The sequence below is a fragment of the Taudactylus pleione genome, unplaced genomic scaffold (assembly GCF_031769625.1).
Source record: "Taudactylus pleione unplaced genomic scaffold, aTauple2 ptg000156l, whole genome shotgun sequence".
NCBI classification, from domain to species: domain Eukaryota; kingdom Metazoa; phylum Chordata; class Amphibia; order Anura; family Myobatrachidae; genus Taudactylus; species Taudactylus pleione.
The window spans coordinates 26,890,701-26,910,155 of NW_028284558.1; the positions used below are offsets into that span (position 1 = coordinate 26,890,701).

Sequence of the window (19,455 nt, forward strand, 5' to 3'; positions counted from 1 at the left end):
GAAAACCTATATTAAATTCATTTGATGAAACACCTGCATAGTCTGTCACACAAAATCTTGACATTAGCCATAATTTATAGGAATTTAAGCCAACACAAAGGTTCTTTGGCAAGTAAGTGTCCTGACTAGTTAGCGCCTCTACCATACCCTACTAATATCTGTTATGGGCTAGCTAATGAAGCTCTTCTGCTGGTCTTTCTCACATAATTCATTTTCTGAATAAGACTAGTGCTTTTCCATTTGACATATTGAGCAGAAGACTCTTGTCTTGGAGATCTAGTCATCTTCTCTGCTTTCTTATAAAGCAGAGAACGAGTCTGAATGGCTTCTGTGCCACGTGTCTTCCTCTGCACACTGAAGGAAGGTTGTGCTGCACATCCTATTAGAGGTGTAGGAGAGAGTGCAGTGTATTCTGCACCACAGCTTCCTCTGCGGGTTCTGGAGTAAAGGTAAGTATTCTTACTAAAGCTCACAAAATTAGATAGTAGGTTATTTTTAGTGTCATATAGGAAATACTGGGTTACATTGGTGGAGGTCTGAGTGATGTCTGGGGACTTATGATAGGCATATGTAATGGTCTGATTGGCAAGTGGGCATGTGGGCCTTTTTGGAGTACATGTGGGAAGCACATAATGGCAAGTGGGTGTTTTGGACTGCTTGTGGGGGCATTTTGGAGCAAGTGAGGGGTGGAGCATTTTAGAATGTGATGGGGTTGCTGAGGTCATTTTGATGATATTTTTTTAATTATTTAAATAAATGGATAATGTGCAGCCCTTTTGGATGCTGGAGGTGTAGTATGTCAGGTTGCTCTTCACTGAAATAACCACTAGGAAACTTCAGCCTCTCCATCAGTGAAATAAGTCCTAATTGCACATTTCTGAAATATAGAACTGTCATATTTCCATGCCCAATCCCATTCTCTGCTTACATTCATAGTAATATCATTATAAACTTGTAATACAGCACACTATGTGCCTGATTCAGAGACATACTGTAATGCATATGCAACTACATACTCTCCCGGATCGCAGTTCTTAAAATATGCTAATGCAACAGGCGGCATTTTGTATTGAGACGTCCACCGGAGCCCTCGTAGCTGTCTGCAACTGCGTACACAAATGCAGCATTGTATGCAGGTCCTCAAAACATCGACACCTCGAGTAAGTCTATGGTCACTTAGAATGGACGTTGCAATTGAGGCGTTGGAGCTTTGTTCTCTGCGTGCAGGATCGCACAGGCTGACTAGTATACGCCCAGGAAACGGCCCTGACACGCCTGCCTTTTGGCCGGAATTCCCTGTAACCACCTACAAATCGGTCTTTTCCTGTCAGTCAATTGCAAGTGAATCCTCTAAGCGACCGCAATAGCAATTCATTTGCATCGCGTGCATAATGCAGCTGTGACACTTGTGCAAACTACAGATAATCGATTAACTGTGTAAACTTCGCAATAGCGTTCAACTCTGAATTAGGCCCTATGTATATTACAGCCAATTATTCTCAATCCTCTATATTTTGTTACACTTATAAGTGTAGTTATCAGTAACCGATAGCAAATATGTAAACGCTCCTTCATGCTTTATTACAGCTTGTCACCCTTCAGGAAGCAAAGTTGCTGCTAAATGAGGACGATTACCTTATCAAATCTGTGTATGACTACTGGGTAAGAAAACGTAAAAACTGCAGGGGGCCATCCCTCATCCCCCAAATCAAGCAAGAGAAACGCGACGGGTCTACAAACAGTGACCCATATGTGGCATTCCGGCGGAGAACTGAGAAAATGCAAACACGGAAGGTAAAGTCCTCCTAAACATTACAACCCCCCCCCCCCCTTACCGTAACGCAATGGTCTCTATACAGATGTCTTCTCATATACTATTGCTTGCTCTCTCTCCAAACAGCCCTTCTCTCCATGCCAGGTCCTGTGCAACTCTGCTTGTGCCAAGCATCTTTTATTGCTGTAATATGCGTCTGAGTCACAATACGATGCGAGAAAACGCTTAATGACACTGCAGTGATTAATTTGATATGCAACACTTGTACATTTGTGCGAATTAAGCTAAATCTGTATATAAAGTGCTATGATGCTAAGTTCCATTGTGCTTCATCTGTGACTTGGTATATATCTAAAACTAATTCCTGTGCGTTTAAAGTTGCAGCTCAGCAACTCGCAGATGGAGTGGTGTTTTGCTGTGTCTGCAGTGTGAATAAGATGCAAATTTAAAGAAAAAGTTGCTATTCTCTGCTCGGTGTGGGTCGCGCACCAGATGCCTCGTGACGTATGGAGTGTTAAGGCTAGGTGTATGATGACACATCTGTATCTTTCTACTATCGCACGGATCTAAACCACCCCACCATCACTTATTACATTACATGTTTTAATGAGCAGTTTGTGTGTCTTTGTGTAATCAATGCAGAATCGCAAGAATGATGAAGCTTCTTATGAGAAAATGTTAAAGTTAAGAAGAGAGTTCAGCAGAGCCATAACCATTTTGGAAATGATCAAAAGAAGAGAAAAGACGAAACGGGAACTGTTGCATTTAACGCTGGAAGTTGTAGAGAAGAGGTAAATTATAATGCATGGTTTCCAGGATACTGAAGTGTGCCATTCTGCAGCCCTGTAATGGTAGTTATTTAGACTAGTGTCATATATTGACTAATGTATTCAACCAAAACGGTCCAGCTTCATCCATGCTACAATAACTCTTATTGCTTTTCATTTTTATGAAAGGTATAATCTGGGTGACTTTGGAGGTGAAATTTTAAATGAAATTAAAGTTTCAAAAGTTGAGAAGGAGAGCCATACCATACCAACATCTCTTCACAATGGCAAACTTCACCGAGCTCCTGAATGCAAAGCCAAGGTAGGTCATGCACAGGCCATTCTGTCCCCTCTCATGATATTCTATGTAATGTGTAATAACATTGGATACCATCTGCAATATATGGGAATCATAATAATGATTACTACTAGTACAATCATCCATCCGCTCTAATATAATATCCACATTTCAGCAGGTCAGTCTTTCAAACTCTATTCCCAGTGCACATTATAACTGTGCTTCTAAAGCAATACATTCGTTTTTGTTTTACCGATTGTAGTAATCCCCTGTACATTTTATTTGTAGACTATTCACCATCCCTCTGTGAAAGAAGAAATTTTTGAAATAGTCCGGCTAAAAAAGAAGTACCCAAAGAAGCCAAAAGCAGACCCAGTTGTCACTCCTCAGCCAGCCTCCGAGCCATTGCCAGTAATTAACAAGAGTGATATCAAACAATATGACTTCCAGAGCTCTGATGATGAAGAGTTTCCACAGGTTAGTCTTAAAACTGTGCTTAAAGAACATGAAGGGGTTCAAGAGAAGAGTCTCCTATTTAAATTATTATATTCCTTTTCCAGGTACCCTCTCCAGTGTCTGAGGTAGAAGAAGAGAACGACCCTGATGGGCCCTTTGCCTTCAGGAGAAGAACTGGATGCCAGTATTACGCCGTAAGACTCACTGATGGATTTCTTGTGGTGTTTTTTTCTTTTCAATATGAATTATTCGGAACTAGAGATTATTTGAAATGTGTGATGGGTGAATGTTTCTATTGGGACTAAAACATAAACTAAGTCGTGTATTTTTGTTTCCAGACAGTTTACAGATACTATGGTGGAAATGCAATAGCTTGCGAGATGCAGACATCAGCGTAATTCCAGGGAGTCTCCCCAATTTTTTTTACAATGGCAATAATTTAACATTTTAATCCAGGTTGGGTTTTGCCTTTTAAAAAGGTGCTGCTTTTAAAAAACACAAAATCAGACTCCCTGGAATCGCGCAAATGCGTATAAATCTACTGCCATCTGTATGAATTAATTAACTAGGGGGTTAATTCAGAGTTCAGAGCAAAGCAAGAATGAAAAAAACAAGTAACTTTGCACCTTGACAAAACCATGCTGCACTGCCAGTGTGGTTAAAATGTGCAGAGAGATTTAGATTTGGGAGGGGTGTATCCAAACTCATCTAAATTGCAGTGTAAAAATAAAGCTGTCCAGGGTTTGTGGACTGCATGCAAAAGTAGCCAGTGTTTACCCTGCATGAAGAAAAAAAAAATTATTTACTTGAACTTCTAGCATTGCAACATGGTATGTCCAGGTGCAAAGCTAATTACTTGTTTTGCTCCCAAGTCAGAATCAGACCGAATATGTTTAACTTCTTAATTCATGTAGTTTATATCCTCTTAAAACAATGAAATGTTTTGTGAAAAACTCATGAAAGCTCCTTTGGTCACCCATTTCAATATCTTTCACAGCTAGCAGGAAGTTTGCATGCTTTCTACAAACTGCTATAAAAATAATATTATGGCTTTAGCATTATCCAGTCTAAAACCTGAATTTATGAAGGGATGGGGCGGGGGGTGGTAATAGACTTTAAAGAGAACTCCCCGCCCCCTGACTTACTGATAGTACCATAGGAATCGAATGACTAGGAGGACTCCTATCATTCAAAAGCTATAATTACCCAGTCAGCTACAGTAGGTTTTTCAGGCATGCACTTGTTGAATTTTGAAAAAATACATGTTAAATTGATCATTTATCCAATAACTTAATTGATGAACACTGCAATCACATGCAACCATTCAGTTTAGATAAGTTGTTACACTTTTGAGGCACCTGTGTTGGTTGTAGATGGACAACAACTATAGTAGACCTTTCATTGAAATACTCAATGTTAAGTGAATGTATGAGTAAATTAAACAATCTCTTGTGCCAGGACATTAAAGGTTAAATGTTTCATTGTCCCAAAACAAAAATGTTCATGGTTACTGGCTGTTTTATGTCTGTAGCCACGTTTGGACCAAATCAACGATCCTTCAGAAAACCCAGGTTTGTCAGGACTATCTAGGCTTCGGTACAAGCATTGCCTCACCACTCTCACAGTCCCCAGACGGTGCATAGGATTTGCAAGGAGACGACTGGGCCGAGGTGGAAGGTAAAATGTTTTGTTTTTCTCCCCGGTTGAGTTTTGTTTTCATTTGTCTAGGGCACGGACACTTTTTGTGCGTTGTACAGTTTTGTTTAGTTTATACTGTAAAAGTAAAGGTTACAAATATTATGACTTTATATATTTCTGAAGTGTATCTTTATGAAATAGCCATTTGTCAGTAAAGAACAATCACATTAGACTGTGATGAGTAGCAATTAACAAACCTTTTTTTTTTTTTTCTCTCCATTTTGTGTTCTAGGGTTATAATGGACCGGCTATCAACAGAACATGACCCTATTCTAGAGCAGCTTGACCCTGAAATGTTGTCTAGTTTTTCAAGCTCTTCCCAAGTTGCACATTCCCCTCCTGATTTCTCATGGACCAATGCTTCCGATAAACATTGTGCAAACAGAGTGTCTCTATCAGAGATCTTAAGCAATATTCGGTTATGTCGACTGCAGTGTTTCCAGCCAAGGCGAATACATTTTCAAGACAACGATAGCGAAGAATGTACCTCAAGGATAGTAGGGCATGCTGTCAGCATTAAACGAGCTGCTTTACTGAACACCAGCAAGAATGGACTGACAGGTACAATTCTGACCATTCCATACAAGATGGATCAAGTGTCTGAGTATTTATTGGTGATCGTATTTCAATACCCTAAAGCACTGCTTACAAACTTATGGTTTGTCAGAATATCTCACATGTTTAATTTGCACAGGTCTTCCCCAGCTTTTTTGTGCTTTACTTTTCTCTTTCATCCACTAGGGGACACTGGAGGTGCTTACGCTGGGGTATAGAGACGTGGATAGCTGGAGCTGACACTTTAAATAATTTAGAAGTGTGAAGCTCCTCCCCCTCTATGCCCCATCGCCACCTATCTGAAAGGTGGGGTCCGGGTACCTGGCGCCCTGATGTTTTAACAAACAAATGGCTCATTTCCAAAGAGCTCCTGACAGCTCCTTACCGCCACAGCAAGTCTTCACACAGAAGAAGAGAAGACTCTGCTGACCTGCCAGAGAGAGACTACAGGGGACACGCAGTGAGTAAGAAACTGCACATCCCCCGGCTCCTGCTGTGTTAGGGAGGCTGTGTGTAATCACTACACGCAGCTCCCTGCTTCTCCACTCTCCCTGCTGTCCAGCGCGAGCACATGTCAGCGCTGTGTTTAATTATGCATAGCGCAGTGGTAACAGCGCTACAAGCGGCTCCCTGCCTCTCCCCTCTCCCACTGTCCAGCGCTAGCACATGTCAGCGCTGTGTTTATTTATACATAGCGCAGTGAATCAGCGCTACAAGCGGCTCCCTGCTGCTTCTCCCCTCTCCCCGCTGTCCAGCACTGGCACAGGTCGGCGCTGTGTTTAATTACTATAGCGCAGTTGAAAAAACGCTACATGCGGCTCCCTGCTTCTCCTCTCTCCCCGCTGATACATGCGGTGTTGCGCGAAGGGGGAGGTAATGGCTCATAACAGCCATAATGGTCGCCCTTTGGGGCATGAAGAAGAGCCTAAATCTGCAGATGCTCTCTCTCTATACGCGGCAAGCGGCTGTAGAAAACAGCGTGGCTGCCGATCTTTAACTGTTAAATGCCTGCATCTCTCCCTTATACAGGAAGAGTGCAGCATTCAGAAGGCTGGATTCTCTTGCTCCCCATTTCTGGCTACATAATACACTGGGGTTGTAAGTGCAGGGAATCTGATCAGTGGGAAGGGAGTGGGGTGTATCTCCTCCTCTGTGTCCCAAGCCAGCCTTCTGTTTTCATTACTGCTGTTTGTACTCTGTTCCTCTGTGTGTGGTGACTGTGTGTATCCATGCCAAACAGAAAAGGCGTCACAAAGGATGTTTGTCGGTTCTAAGGGTAACAACAAACTACCTAAGCCGCATGCCGCTGGGTCCACGTTATGTGATGCTTGTATAGCAATTGATCCACCTATGGCTAGTACTGCCTTGCTTGCACCTATATGGACTGCTGACATGTTAGAAGTAATGACGGATTTAACGTCTGAGTTAAAGTCTCAGCCTCCCTGGGTTGCTGGGCTAACAAAGTCTATTGACACCCTGGTACAGGTAAGGGGTACAGCTTGGTCCGCACCCTCCACTTCCTTACAGGGACCGACACAAAAGCGTCCTTTATCGGCTATTCTTCAGTTAGAAGAGTCTGACGAAGAATTCCTCGCTACGGAGGATACTGAGGAAGGGGAACTGGAGGAACCATTACAAAACGATACCCCTCAATAGTTAGAGTCCACCTCTCCTGGGGTGAAATCTCTAATTTTGGCGGGCAGAAAAATCCTTAACTTACCTGAGGATGTAATTCCTGCATCCCAGGAGTGTGAAAGCGCTCGGCGGTGTTTCCGTTCTCACTGCAGCTTCAACAGCAGTTCTCAGTGGCCTGGAAACAACCGGATAAACGGTTCCAAGTTCCGCGCCGGTTTCCGTCTAGCTACCCTTTTCCATCATCCATGATGGAGAAGTGGGAAACTTCCCCCCTCCAGTCGATGCGTCCGTCTCCCGTCTCTCTAAGAAGCACTCCCAGTAACCGGGAGCTACAGTACTAAAAGATCCTTCGGATCGTAAATTGGAGACAACGCTAAGATCTATTTATACTGCAGCAGGTGCTCAACTTAGGCCCACCCTTGTTACTACTTGGGTTAACAAAGCGGTGGTTTGCTGGGCTGACCAGTTCATTACAGGTATGCCTACTAGCAGAACATATCCGTGAGTCTGCAGTTTACCTGGGAGAAGCGACAAAAGATATCAGTCAGATTAGTGCTTGCATATCTGCTTCTGCTATTTCGGGCCGCAGAGCCCTCTGGTTGCGCGCCTGGCAAGCGGACGCAGAATCCAAGCGTGCGGTAGAGGGTTTACCATTCAATGGCGACAGGCTGTTTGGCCCGGAATTAGACAAATGGATATCTCAAGCCACAGGGGGGTAAGTCTTCCTTCCTCCCGTCTACTGCACCGGCTCCCAGAAGACCTTACACTGGACCTTCGTTTCATTCCTTTTGTACGCCACATTCCTTTCGTGGTAGAGCCAGAGGTGCTCCCTTACAAGCAAGAGGAGGTAGAGGTCGCCCACACACGGTTGCATGTAGACAGGAGCCTAAACCAGCTAAAAAACAGGTGGCATGACGGTCTAACGTCCCTCCTGGGACCACCTACAGTGGGAGCCCGCCTGCAAAAAAAAAAATAGAAAATTATTATTTTTATTTTTTTTCAACAGGTCTGCTAATACCTGCAGACAAGGCCACGATTCTGCAGGAGGCTATCCAGTCTCTAGTAGTATCTGTGGGAGTTCCGGTTCCAGAACGAGGTATGGGTTTTTTTACTCAGACCTGTTTGTAGTACCCAAGCCGGATGGTTCGGTCAGGTCCATCTTGAACCTCAAGTCATTGAACCTGTATCTGAAGATGTATCAGTTCAAAATGGAGTCTCTGCAGTCTGTTATTGCGAGCTTGGAACCAGGACAGTTCCTATTATCCCTGGATATTAAGGATGCCTATCTCCACGTTCCCATTTGGGAACCACACCAAGCCTTTCTGCGTTTCGCCATATTGAAAGATCATTATCAGTTCGGGTATTGCCGTTCGGGTTTTCCTCGGCTCCCAGCATCTTCACCCAAATCATGTCAGTCATGATTGCTCTCCTTCGGTCGAAGGGAGTGAACATAATCCCTTATTTGGACGACCTGTTACTCATGGCGAAATCAGCCTTACTGACATATCAGAGTATGATCTTAGACACGGCATCACAGAGGATCTTTCTTCCAATAGACAAAGCCCGGGATATCCGGTTGTTTGTTCAGCTGGTCCTCAGACCAAAGAAGGTTTCCCTACTTCTTTGTAGGCGTCTCCTGGGGAAGATAGTAGCTGCTTTCGAGGCACTACTGTTCGGGCGGTTCCACTCAAGGTTGTTTCAGCTGGACCTACTAACACAGGGATCAGGATCTTATCTGCTTCTACATCGACAGATCCGTCTGAGCCCAGCTACCAGAGTAGCCCTTCTCTGGTGGACACAATCAACCAATCTTTTAGCAGGCCGAAGATTCAGAGTGTTGAACTGGATCATCGTAACAACGGATGCCAGCCTTCAAAGATGAGGAGCAGTAGTCCTTGATTATCACTTTCAGGGTCAATGGTCCCATCTAGAACAAAGGTGGCACATAAAGGTTTGGGAACTCAGAGCGATTTACAATGCTCTGATGGAAGAAATAAGAATTCAATCGCGACGGCCGTCGCGTGCATCAACCGCCAAGGAAGGCCTCTGAGTCGCATGGTCATGCGAGAAGTCAACTGGGTACAGCTTACCTAAGCCGCCAGGATATCCATCCTGGGGAATGGAAGCTTCATCCAGGTGTGTTCAACGCGCTGATACGTCAATGGGGATGTCCTCATGGTGTCATGATTGAATCGTCCGCTCCCGGTTTACGTGTCAAGAATTCGACATCCGCAGGCAGAGGCAGTAGACGCTCTGACAGTTCCGTGGACCTACGACTTCGTTTACCTTTTTCCTCCGATTCCATTTCTTCCTCGACTGCTAAAGAGGATAAAACACGAGTCAGCCTCTGTCATTCTCGTGGCTCCGAACTGGCCAGGGAGAAGTTGGTTCTCGAAACTTCGGTCCCTATTCTCAGACGATCCACGGGCCTTCCTCTGCGCTAAGATCTTCTATAGCAGGGTCCTTTCGTACACCCCCAGCTTAGCGCAACTGCGCTTAATGGGGTGGCTCTTGAAACCGATATCCTGAACGCAGAGGAATCCCAGACAGTTATTCCCACCATGCTATGCGCCAGGAAACCAGTTTCGGCTGCGCATTATCATCGCTTCTGGCGTTCTTATATCTCATGGTGTTTCAGTCGGGATCTTCCATCTTGGATTTTTCGGTTGTCCCGGTTTTCTGTTTTTATCTTCAGACGGGTTTGGATTCTGGACTTCGTCTTGAAACTTTAAAGGTGCAGGTTTCTGCCTTTTCCATTTTCTTGCAACGGAACTTGGCCCTCATTCCTGAGGTGCATTCGTTTCTTCAAGGGGTCTTGCGCTTGCAGCCTCCTTTTGTACCTCCGGTAGTTCTCTGGGACTTGAACTTAGTGCTTCTGTTTCTTTAATCGTCCATGTTTGAACCTTTGGAAGACGTGATATTAAGTACTTGTCTTGAAAGACGGTCCTTGGATGTGGTTAGAGCTCTCCGCATCTATGTTGTCAGGACTGCTTCCTTCTGTAAGTCTGAGTCGCTTTTTGTCCTCTCTGATGAGGTTCGGAGGGGTTGGTCAGCGTCTAAGCAGACTTTGGCACGTTGGATCCGGCAGACTATTCATCAGGTTTATGTTAGTGCCGTCCTTCGTCCATTTAAGTTCATTCCACACGTTCTGTGGGTGCGTCATGGTCGGCCGGTAGGGGAGCCTCCACGTCACAATTGTGTCGTGCGGCAAGTTGGTCTTCAGTTCACACGTTTGTAAATTTTTACAGATTTTACAAGTTTGCGGATTCAGCATCGTGTTGGCCGTCTTGTTCTGCAGGTGCCGCAGAGCGCTTCCGCCCGTGGGGAAAACTTTGGAACGTCCCCAGCGTAAGCACCTCCAGTGTCCCCTAGTGGATGAAAGAGAAAATGGGATTTTGGTACCTACCGGTAAATCCTTTTCTCTGATTCCACATGGGACACTGGACGCCCACCTCAGCGCTCTCTGCCTGCCTGTTCGGTTGTATCGTATGTTGTATGTTTTGTTTATTGGGTGTTCTCTTCCTTTTACTCTGCTTGTTTTCCATCTCCTCTCGGTCTTCATTTTCTAAACTGAGGGCTGATGGGGCATAGAGGGAGAGGAGCTTCACACTTCTAAATTATTTAAAGTGCCAGCTCCAGCTATCCACGTCTCTATACCCCAGCGTAAGCACCTCCAGTGTCCCCTGTGGAATCAGAGTATTTACCGGTAGGTACCAAAATCCAATTTTTTCAGTGTATTGGTGAATGGAACACTAATGAAGGTTGTAATAATGGTTATAGAACCCTATGTAAAATGGAGGTGCGTAGCCAGTATATTTCAGAATATTTTTTTTTTTATTCTGTGCAAAAACGGTGGTTGTACACTTTTTTTATGTATGATGTATTACAAACTCTGCCATTCATTCACCATGTTATTCAGTGAAATGCTCTTGGATGCAGGCAGACAAATAATTAAAAACAATCATAGCGGAGGAATTCAATTGTTTTTTTGGGTGCCTTAACTAATAGGCATCCGATGGAGCAATTCAGTTGTTACGTTTGGACGTGAAAGTCGGTGGTGCCGGCATTTCAGCTCGCAGCCTCCTGAGGTGGCACACAGAAATGTGTGAAAAGTCCAGGTTTTGGGCAATCAAACAGTGTTTTGGGCCTTCAAACAAATTTAGCCCCTTTACGCAGCTAAACCCAGTGCTTTTGGGCGCGACAAGGGCAATAACTAATGGGAGTCCATAGTTATTTAATTGCTCCTTCGGACACCCATTAACTATCACCATGCAAAAAAAAACAATTCAATTACCCTCATAAAATACAATAAAGTGGTAGCTATACTTCATTAGGAAATTTATTTGAATCTGCACATGTTCTGAAGACTCTCTCTCCCTTTTATATCTCCTCAGAGAAACTCTATTTTAAACTAAGTGCCCAACGTATGCTTCTTCTGCACAGGACTGTCTATGGAAGTGTAAATTGGTAAATCTATTTCTCCTAGTATCTGAGCAATACTGCTCTTTAGGTGGTATTAATTGAGGCCAGGGCTTCAAACTCAGTGGTTGCAGTGTCGTACATTTTGGTTTAGGGCCTGGAAAGTGGGTTCAGAGTCCAAGCGGTCTTTTGAACCCTTAACTTTTGAGAACAATGTCATATTTGGCTCTGAACTAGATAAAACTAGTCGGGCCACAATGAAACACCTTTCCTTGTTGACTCTCATAGGGGGAAATGTACTAAGCCTTGGAGAGAGATCCACTTTATCGGTCTCTAAGGGGTATATTTACTAAAGTGCAGGTTTTTAGAAGTGGAGATGTTGCCCATAGCGACCAATCAGATTCTAGCTATTATCTTCAAAAAGGTGCTAGATAAATGTTAAATAGAATCCTCCACTTCTAAAAACCAGCACGTAAATATACCCCCAAGGCTTAGTACATCTCATACGTAAACTCATAGGCTATAGATTTTAGTTCTCGGGTAAATAATATAATAGTCACAACTCCAAAAGACAATCTTCTTCTCTGTGTAGAGGAAAGCAGGCTTCAGAAGCTAAGCCACAACCCCCAATCCCAAAGATATATTTAGGCAGCGTGATCGGCTCTCTGCTCACCCAGGAGTTCTTGTGGTGGGAGCCCGCCTTCCCTTCAAGGATTAGTGGTTCAACTACACTGCAGACGCCTGGTGAAATTGTAGATAAAGGTTACATACTTGATCTAAAGTCCCCACATTAGCAGTTTTTCAGGAGACAAGACAAAAAGACTGCCTCTGAAACCAGTCTCAAGTATCCTTATTTGTTGGCATTCCAATACTAGAAGAGCAGAAGGGAGTTGGAGTTTTATTAGTCTTTTCCTGATCCAGAAATCAGAATTTTCTGACACATTTTGAACCAGACATCCATACATACTCATCTGCAGATGGGTAGATTCAAGATAATTCTGAAATTAGTTTTGAAAGGCATGGAGCAAGACAAGTTCATGGTCTCTGTGGACATCAGACATGCATATTTTCATGTCTTTTTCTTGGAAGGTTATACGTGCCTTCCTAGAGTCGCAGTGCACTCTCCCCATTATTAATTTTTTGCTTTACTTTTTGACCTGGCAACAGCGCCAATAGTATTCACAAAAATCAAAAGAGTGACTGTCGTAACTTACCTGGATGACCTGTTAATCGAAGAAGGATCGTCATCTCTTCGCCAAACTAATTGCAGGTGATGGCCCAAACTCTAGAGCTGTCTAGAAGGATCATAAAATAAATTATTGAAATGGAACTTTGCACTTGATTCATTACGGACCGCAACTGTGTACGCAGATCGACGGATGGTGCGTACTGCGCATGCATCACAATGTGAGTGAGTTTGCATTGCGATCGCACTGCGTTCACGTACGCAGATACAAAGCCATCGGAGATCAAGGGACGGGATGTCAGCGTTTGGGGGTGGTGACAGGAGTGGTAGGAGAAACGCAGGTGTGCCTGTCCGTTTGTACGCCGTTGCATGGGCGTGCATAAATTAGCCACTGCGACGGCATACACAGCTTGAGTACTCACTGCATGCAACGAGGTTAGCAATTTCTGCGTGAGGGGCCGAAGTTACCGATGTACACACCAGGACTGCAAGGTATTAAGGATGTGAGATAGCAGTAGTGGGCGTCCCTATGCTGGCTCTGCAGTTACGTTCATTAGCATAATTTCTCAGCAGACCTGCGTGCGTAATCGCAGCCGTGATCGCAATAGTGATCCGTAATAAATCAGGCCCCTAGTACCTATACATCAAATTATATTTCTCTTTCATCCTCTAGGACTCTGGAAGCTAGGGTATAGAGGTGTGGATAGTTTAAATAATTTAGAAGTGTGAAGCTCCTCCCCCTCTATTCCCCACCAACCCTCCGTTTAGAAAAATGTGCCTATGGAGCTGGACACTATAGACAGAGTTCTAGCAGTATACTTTTAATTTTTTTTTTATTTATTTATTTGCTAATACTGATTAGGGACCCTTTACCACCTCTCTAATGGTTGGGGTCTGGGTCCCTGGCGCCCTGACTCAAGTCCAAGCAGGAGTACACAGGGTTTATGTGAAAAGCGCCTGACAGCTCCTCTCCGCCGCAAGCACAAGCCTGTCACATTTGTCTGAGACCAAGGAATCCCCAGTGAGTATGAAACAGCGCGGCTCTCGCTCGTCTCCCCCTCCCTCCCAATCCCAACGCTACCGGCAAGCCAGCCACCAGGCATATTTTCAATAAGCGGCAAGTGACCATCTTAGCGCCGGGGAAGATGAAGAAGGGGACGGAGCTTGACAGCGCGGGCTCTTTCTCTCCCTGCGCGGCAAAGGCGGCTGTTACATAGCTTGGCTGTTCCTTCTCCTGACATGCAACAACAGGCTACACTTTGAGTCTCCTGGCACCTGACATCCCTTCAACACAGTATCTTTGCAAGAGCTGTGAGTACATTGGGGTGTTTATAATTGGCAGGTGCCTGCAGGGAATCCATTAATTAGGGAAGGGAGTGGTGTGTTTCCCCCCCTATGTTTCACATTAGCCTTCTGATTTATAACTGTATATTTTCTGGTTCTGTGTGAGTGGGCTGTGTGTCTATACCATAACAGGCATGGCAGCCACCAAAGCTTCTCAGAAGCTGTTTTTGCTCAGAATGCAATAACTGACCTAGCCAAATGCTACTGGCTCCACACTATGTGATGCTTGTGCAGTAGTAGATCCGCCTGTTACTATAACTACCTCGCCTACTCCTCCGTGGGCCTCCGACCTAGCGGAAGTTATGGTGGACTTAATGTCAGAGTCTCGTAGGTCACAGCTCCCCTGGGCGACAGGATTGGTCAAATCAGTGGAAAGCCTTGTACAGATTATGGGTTCCACTAGTAGAATGCCCTCTACTTCCTTTCAAAAGCCATCACAGAAACGTCAACTACCGACAGTACTTCAGTCGGATAATTTAAACGGAGGAAAATGAGGTGGTTGAATTGGAGGAGCTTTTGGAAGACGATGTTTCCATACCGCAAGATTTAGAATCTGGTTCTCGGGCTGGAGCCATTAATCTTGGCGGTCAGGTAGGTCCTTAATTTACCAGAGGACATAGTACCTGAAGCTCAGGAGTTCGATTTATTTGGTAAACCGCAAAAGAGGTCTGTTTTTCCTTTCTCGCAACAGCTTCAAGACCAACTTTCAGTGGCCTGGAAGCACTCGGATAAGCGTTTCCAGATTCCACAACGCTTCGCCTTCAGCTATTCATTTCCATCATCTATGATGGAAAAGTGGGAAACACCTCCTCCAGTGGATGCATCCGTTTCTCGCCTATCAAAGAAAACTACGCTCCCAGTCCCTGGTGCTACGTCACTCAAGAACCCTTTGGATCGTAAGCTGTAAACAACACTACGATCTGTGTTTACCTTGCGCCGGGGACACAACTCAGACCAACGCTTGTTAGCGCCTGGGTTAACAAAGCTGTAACCTTCTGGATGGAGCAGTTGATAACGGAGCTGGACTCCGGTGCCTCCAGAGCAGAGCTACGATTACTAGCAGAACACATCCGTGAGTCGGCGGTTTACCTGCGCGAGGCTTCCAAGGTTATCAGCCAGATCAGTGCACGTATATCTGCTTCCGCTATTTCAACTTGCAGAGCTCTATGGCTGCGCTCTTGGCAGGCGGATGTTGAATCCAAGCGGACGGTTGAGGGTCTATAGTTCACTGGTGATATGCTTTTTGGTCCAGAGCTGTACAAATGGATATCCCAAGCCAAAGGGAGGGGAGGGGGGCGGGCAAGTCTACTTTCCTCCCTTCAACTTCCCCGACACCCAAAAGGACTTACACAGGTCCCACGTTTCATTCCTTTCGTGTGGTGGCAGAGGTAGAGGTCGCCCACAGACGGTCGCACGTCGACAGGAACAAAAGCCAGTTCAAAAAAGTGGCATGACTCTCCCGTCCCATTTGGAATAGGTAGGAGCTCGCTTAAAGACTTTTCAACATGTTTGGAGCCAGACCTCTTTGAATAGATAGACCTCTACAGGATAGATTTCAAAGTTTCACCTCCAAATTGTTTCTACACTACGGGTCTGCCAATGTCAGCAGATAAGGCCAAGGTTCTGCAAGAGGCAATTCAGTCTCTCCTAATATCAACAGTGCTGGTTCCAGTTCTGGTACATCAACGGGGCCTGGGGTTCTACTCAAACCTTTTTGTGGTACCCAAGCCGGTCGGGTCTGTCAGGCCCATCCTGAACCTCAAGTCTTTAAATCAATATCTGATGGTTTATCGCTTCAAGATGGAGTCGATTCAATCAGTCATTGCGAGCTTGGAACCGGCAGAGATTCTCATTTCTCTGGATATAAAAGATGCGTATCTACATGTCCCGTATGGGAAACGCATCAAGCTTTCCTGCACGATTACTAGCCGTTTCGGGCATTTCTGTTCGGTTTATCTTCGGCACCCCGTGTCTTCACCAAGGTCATGTCTGTCATGATTGCATACCTTCGGACATCATGTGACCATAATTCCATACTTAGATGACCTGTTGATCAAGGCCCCATCGGAATCTCTTCTCTTGGACCATGCCTTACTAACATACAAGACTGACGCAGCACGGCTGGATGATCAATTTAAAAAAAAGCCAACCTAATTCCGTCTAAAGTCTCCTGTTTCTGGGGATTATGGTTGATACGAGGTTACAATGTGTGTTCCTACCGGAAGATAATGCCCAGGACATTCGGCTACTAGTTCAGCTAGCTCTCAGACCGAAAAAGGTGTGTCTACTTATTTGCCTTCATCTCTTAGGAAAGATGGTAGCTGCCTTCGAGGCACTACAATTCGGACGATTCCACACTCATGTGTTCCAGCTGGACTTCCTAACACGGGTCAGGGTCTCACTTACTCCTACATTGGATGATCCGGTTGGCCATGATAACCAGGGTCTCTCCCCTCTGGTGGATGCAACCCAACAACCTCTTGGCGGTTCGAAGATTCGGAATGTGGGACTGGATAATCGTGACGACAGACGCCAGCCTCCGAGTATGGGCATCGGTAGTCCTAGACTGTCAGTTTCAGGGCCGTTGGTCTGCACAGGAAAGACGGTGGCCCATAAATGTGTTGGAACTCAGAGCAATTTACAACGCTCTGCTCGAAGCCGCACACTTACTAAGGTCTCATCTGGTTAGGGGACAGTTTCACAACATGACGGCCGTCACTTATATCAATTGACAGAGCGGATCTGGAAGTCGCATGGCTATTTGAGAAGTTTCTTGGATTCTCCGGTGGGCCGAGACTCAGTCAGTGATCCTGTCGGCGATATTCATTCTGGGAGTGGACAACTGGGAAGCAGATTATGTCAGTCGCCAGGATATCTAGCCCGGGGAATGGATGCCTCACTCAGATGTATTCCAAACTTTGGTCCATCGTTGGGGTCAGCCTCAGGTGAACCTCACGGCATCTCGATTAAACCATGAGCTACCAAGATACGTTTCCAGAACTCGGGATCCGGCTGCAGAGGCAGTGGATGCACTAACAGTTCCATGGACCTACTACATGGTTTACCAGTTTCCTCCAATTCCACTACTTCCTTGTCCACTAAAGCGGATAAAACACGAGTCGGCCTCTGTCATACTCGTGGCACCGAACTGGCCTCAGAGGAGTTGGTTCTCGGACCTTCGGACTCTCTTAGCAGACGATCCATGGCCCCTACCACTTCGTCCGGACTATCTGCAACAGGGTCCTTTCGTGCAACCCAACCTAGCGCTGCTGTGTTTAACAGGGTGGCTGTTGAGGTCGCTATCTTCAGATGCAATGGCATCCCAGAATCTGTTATCCCCACTATGCTTCGCACCAGAAAACCGGTTACGGCTGCGCATTACCAACGAATTATCCGGTCTTATGTTTCATGGTGTGACAGTCAGGACCTTCCGTCTAGGATTTCTAGTTTATCTAGACTATTGCTTTTTCTTCAAATTGTCCATCATACCTGAGGTGCAGACTTTTTTCTACATCAGGGTCCATAGGGTATCCACAGGATACCTTGGGGTATAGGTGATGACGTCAGGCATCGTGCACCATAGAGTTAAGTTTTCAGCCTCCCAGGATGCACTAGGGTCCCCCTCCTATACCCCGCCCCCGAGCCAAGGCATCTCAGTTTCGTTGGTGCTCGGCTCGGAGTCGGAGCACCTGTTTAGAAGGGGGTTAATGATAGCGCCTGAAGTTTTATTCAAGGCAGCTGTGGCTGCCCATCTGGAAGTACAGCATGGACAGTCACTACTGTCGTCCATGCTGTCTTCCCTACACCCCCGCCGGTACCAGAACGCCGGTACTGATCCGAGGATGCTGGTAAGCATCTGGGGTCACAGCTAGCAGACTGGACCATGGGCTTCGCCTTGCGTCTCTGAAGGTGCAGGTGTCTGCCCTATCCGTCTGGTTCCATCGTAGGATTGCTGCAATTCCTGATGTGCGCACCTTTTATGCAGAATTCAGCCACCTTTTGTTCCACCGGTGGCGCCTTGGGATTTAGCTGTGGTCCTGAGGGCTCTCCAGGGACCGCCGTTTGAACCACTGGGCTCAGTGGACCTCAAATGGCTGACAGCTAAAATAATTTTCCTTCTGGCCATTGCTTCGGCCAGACGTGTTTCTGACTTAGGGGCTTTCTCATGTAGACCCCCTTTTCTGATTTTTCATAGGAACAGGGCGGTGCTGCTAAAGTTATTTCCAGTTTTCACATCAACGAGGAAATCGTTGTGCCGGCTTTTAACTCACCTGATCTTTCAGTGGGTGAGGCCACTTTGGATGTTGTGCGGGCCTTAAGGATTTATGTTGACCGCACTTCTTCGTTTAGGAAGTCGGACGCCTTATTTGTCCTCTATGGCTTCCGTAAAAAGGGTTGGCCTGCTTCAAAGCAAACTTTGGCAGCCTGGATCCGTATGGCTATATCTGAAGCTTATCTTCATGAAGGCCTTCCGGTTCCTTCTTCGATGAGGGCTCATTCCACTAGGTCTGTGGGTCCTTCGTAAGCTGCTCGACATGGTGCCTCTGCAGTCCAGATCTGAGCGTCCCCACCCACAGGAGCGTCCCCCACCCTGTGGATACCCTATGGACCCTGATGTAGAAAATATGAGATATGGTAAGAACTTACCTTTGTTATTTCTATTTCTACGAAGTCCATAGGGTTCCACAGGACTCCCACCCTGTCGCACCTGTGCTGCAGATGGGCTTTGCTCTGGTCACCGGTTTTTCCATCTCCCTCTGGTGAGAATGTGATTCTTGTGTGTGTCCAGATCTTTTTTTTCTCTCTTCCTTCTCCTCCGGCCTATGGCTTGGTACATAACTGAGATGCCTTGGCTCGGGGGCGGGGTATAGTAGGGGGACCCTAGTGCATCCTGGGAGGCTGAAAACTTAACTCTATGGTGCCCGATGCCTGACGTCATCACCTATACCCCAAGGTATCCTGTGGAACCCTTTGGACTTCGTAGAAATAGAGATAACAAAGGTAAGTTCTTACCATATCTCATATTTTTTTTCTCTGTCAGGAGCAGTTACCCGGCCATGGCCACGGCCTGGGCATCTAAGGCCATTGAAGAATGGACAGGGGCACTGGAAAATTCTCTTATAGAGAGGCTTCCAGAGAGCAGCTGACAATCATCTCCTATATCAAGGAGGCAGCCTCCTATCTGGGAGAGGCGGCATTATACGCCGGTATTCTGGCTTCTAAGGCATCAGCTGCCTCATTTGTTGCTCTCAGAGCCCTATGGTTAAGGGACTGAAAAGCAAATGCAGGTCCAAAAAGGCTTTGGAATCCCTGCCGTTTACGG

At 45.7% G+C, this 19,455-nt stretch overlaps 1 protein-coding gene across 1 annotated transcript in view; it reads left to right on the forward strand.

The window, feature by feature from the left end:
• The window catches only part of EPC2 (enhancer of polycomb 2), a 116,691-nt gene that overhangs the window by 78,280 nt on the left and 18,956 nt on the right, over window positions 1-19,455 (forward strand). The window contains exons 4-10 of the mRNA XM_088474874.1: window positions 1,588-1,794; window positions 2,417-2,565; window positions 2,731-2,863; window positions 3,128-3,316; window positions 3,400-3,489; window positions 4,827-4,972; window positions 5,226-5,554. Of these exons, the coding sequence (XP_088331000.1) occupies window positions 1,588-1,794; window positions 2,417-2,565; window positions 2,731-2,863; window positions 3,128-3,316; window positions 3,400-3,489; window positions 4,827-4,972; window positions 5,226-5,554 (1,243 nt within the window). The remainder of the gene's footprint in view (window positions 1-1,587; window positions 1,795-2,416; window positions 2,566-2,730; window positions 2,864-3,127; window positions 3,317-3,399; window positions 3,490-4,826; window positions 4,973-5,225; window positions 5,555-19,455) is intronic.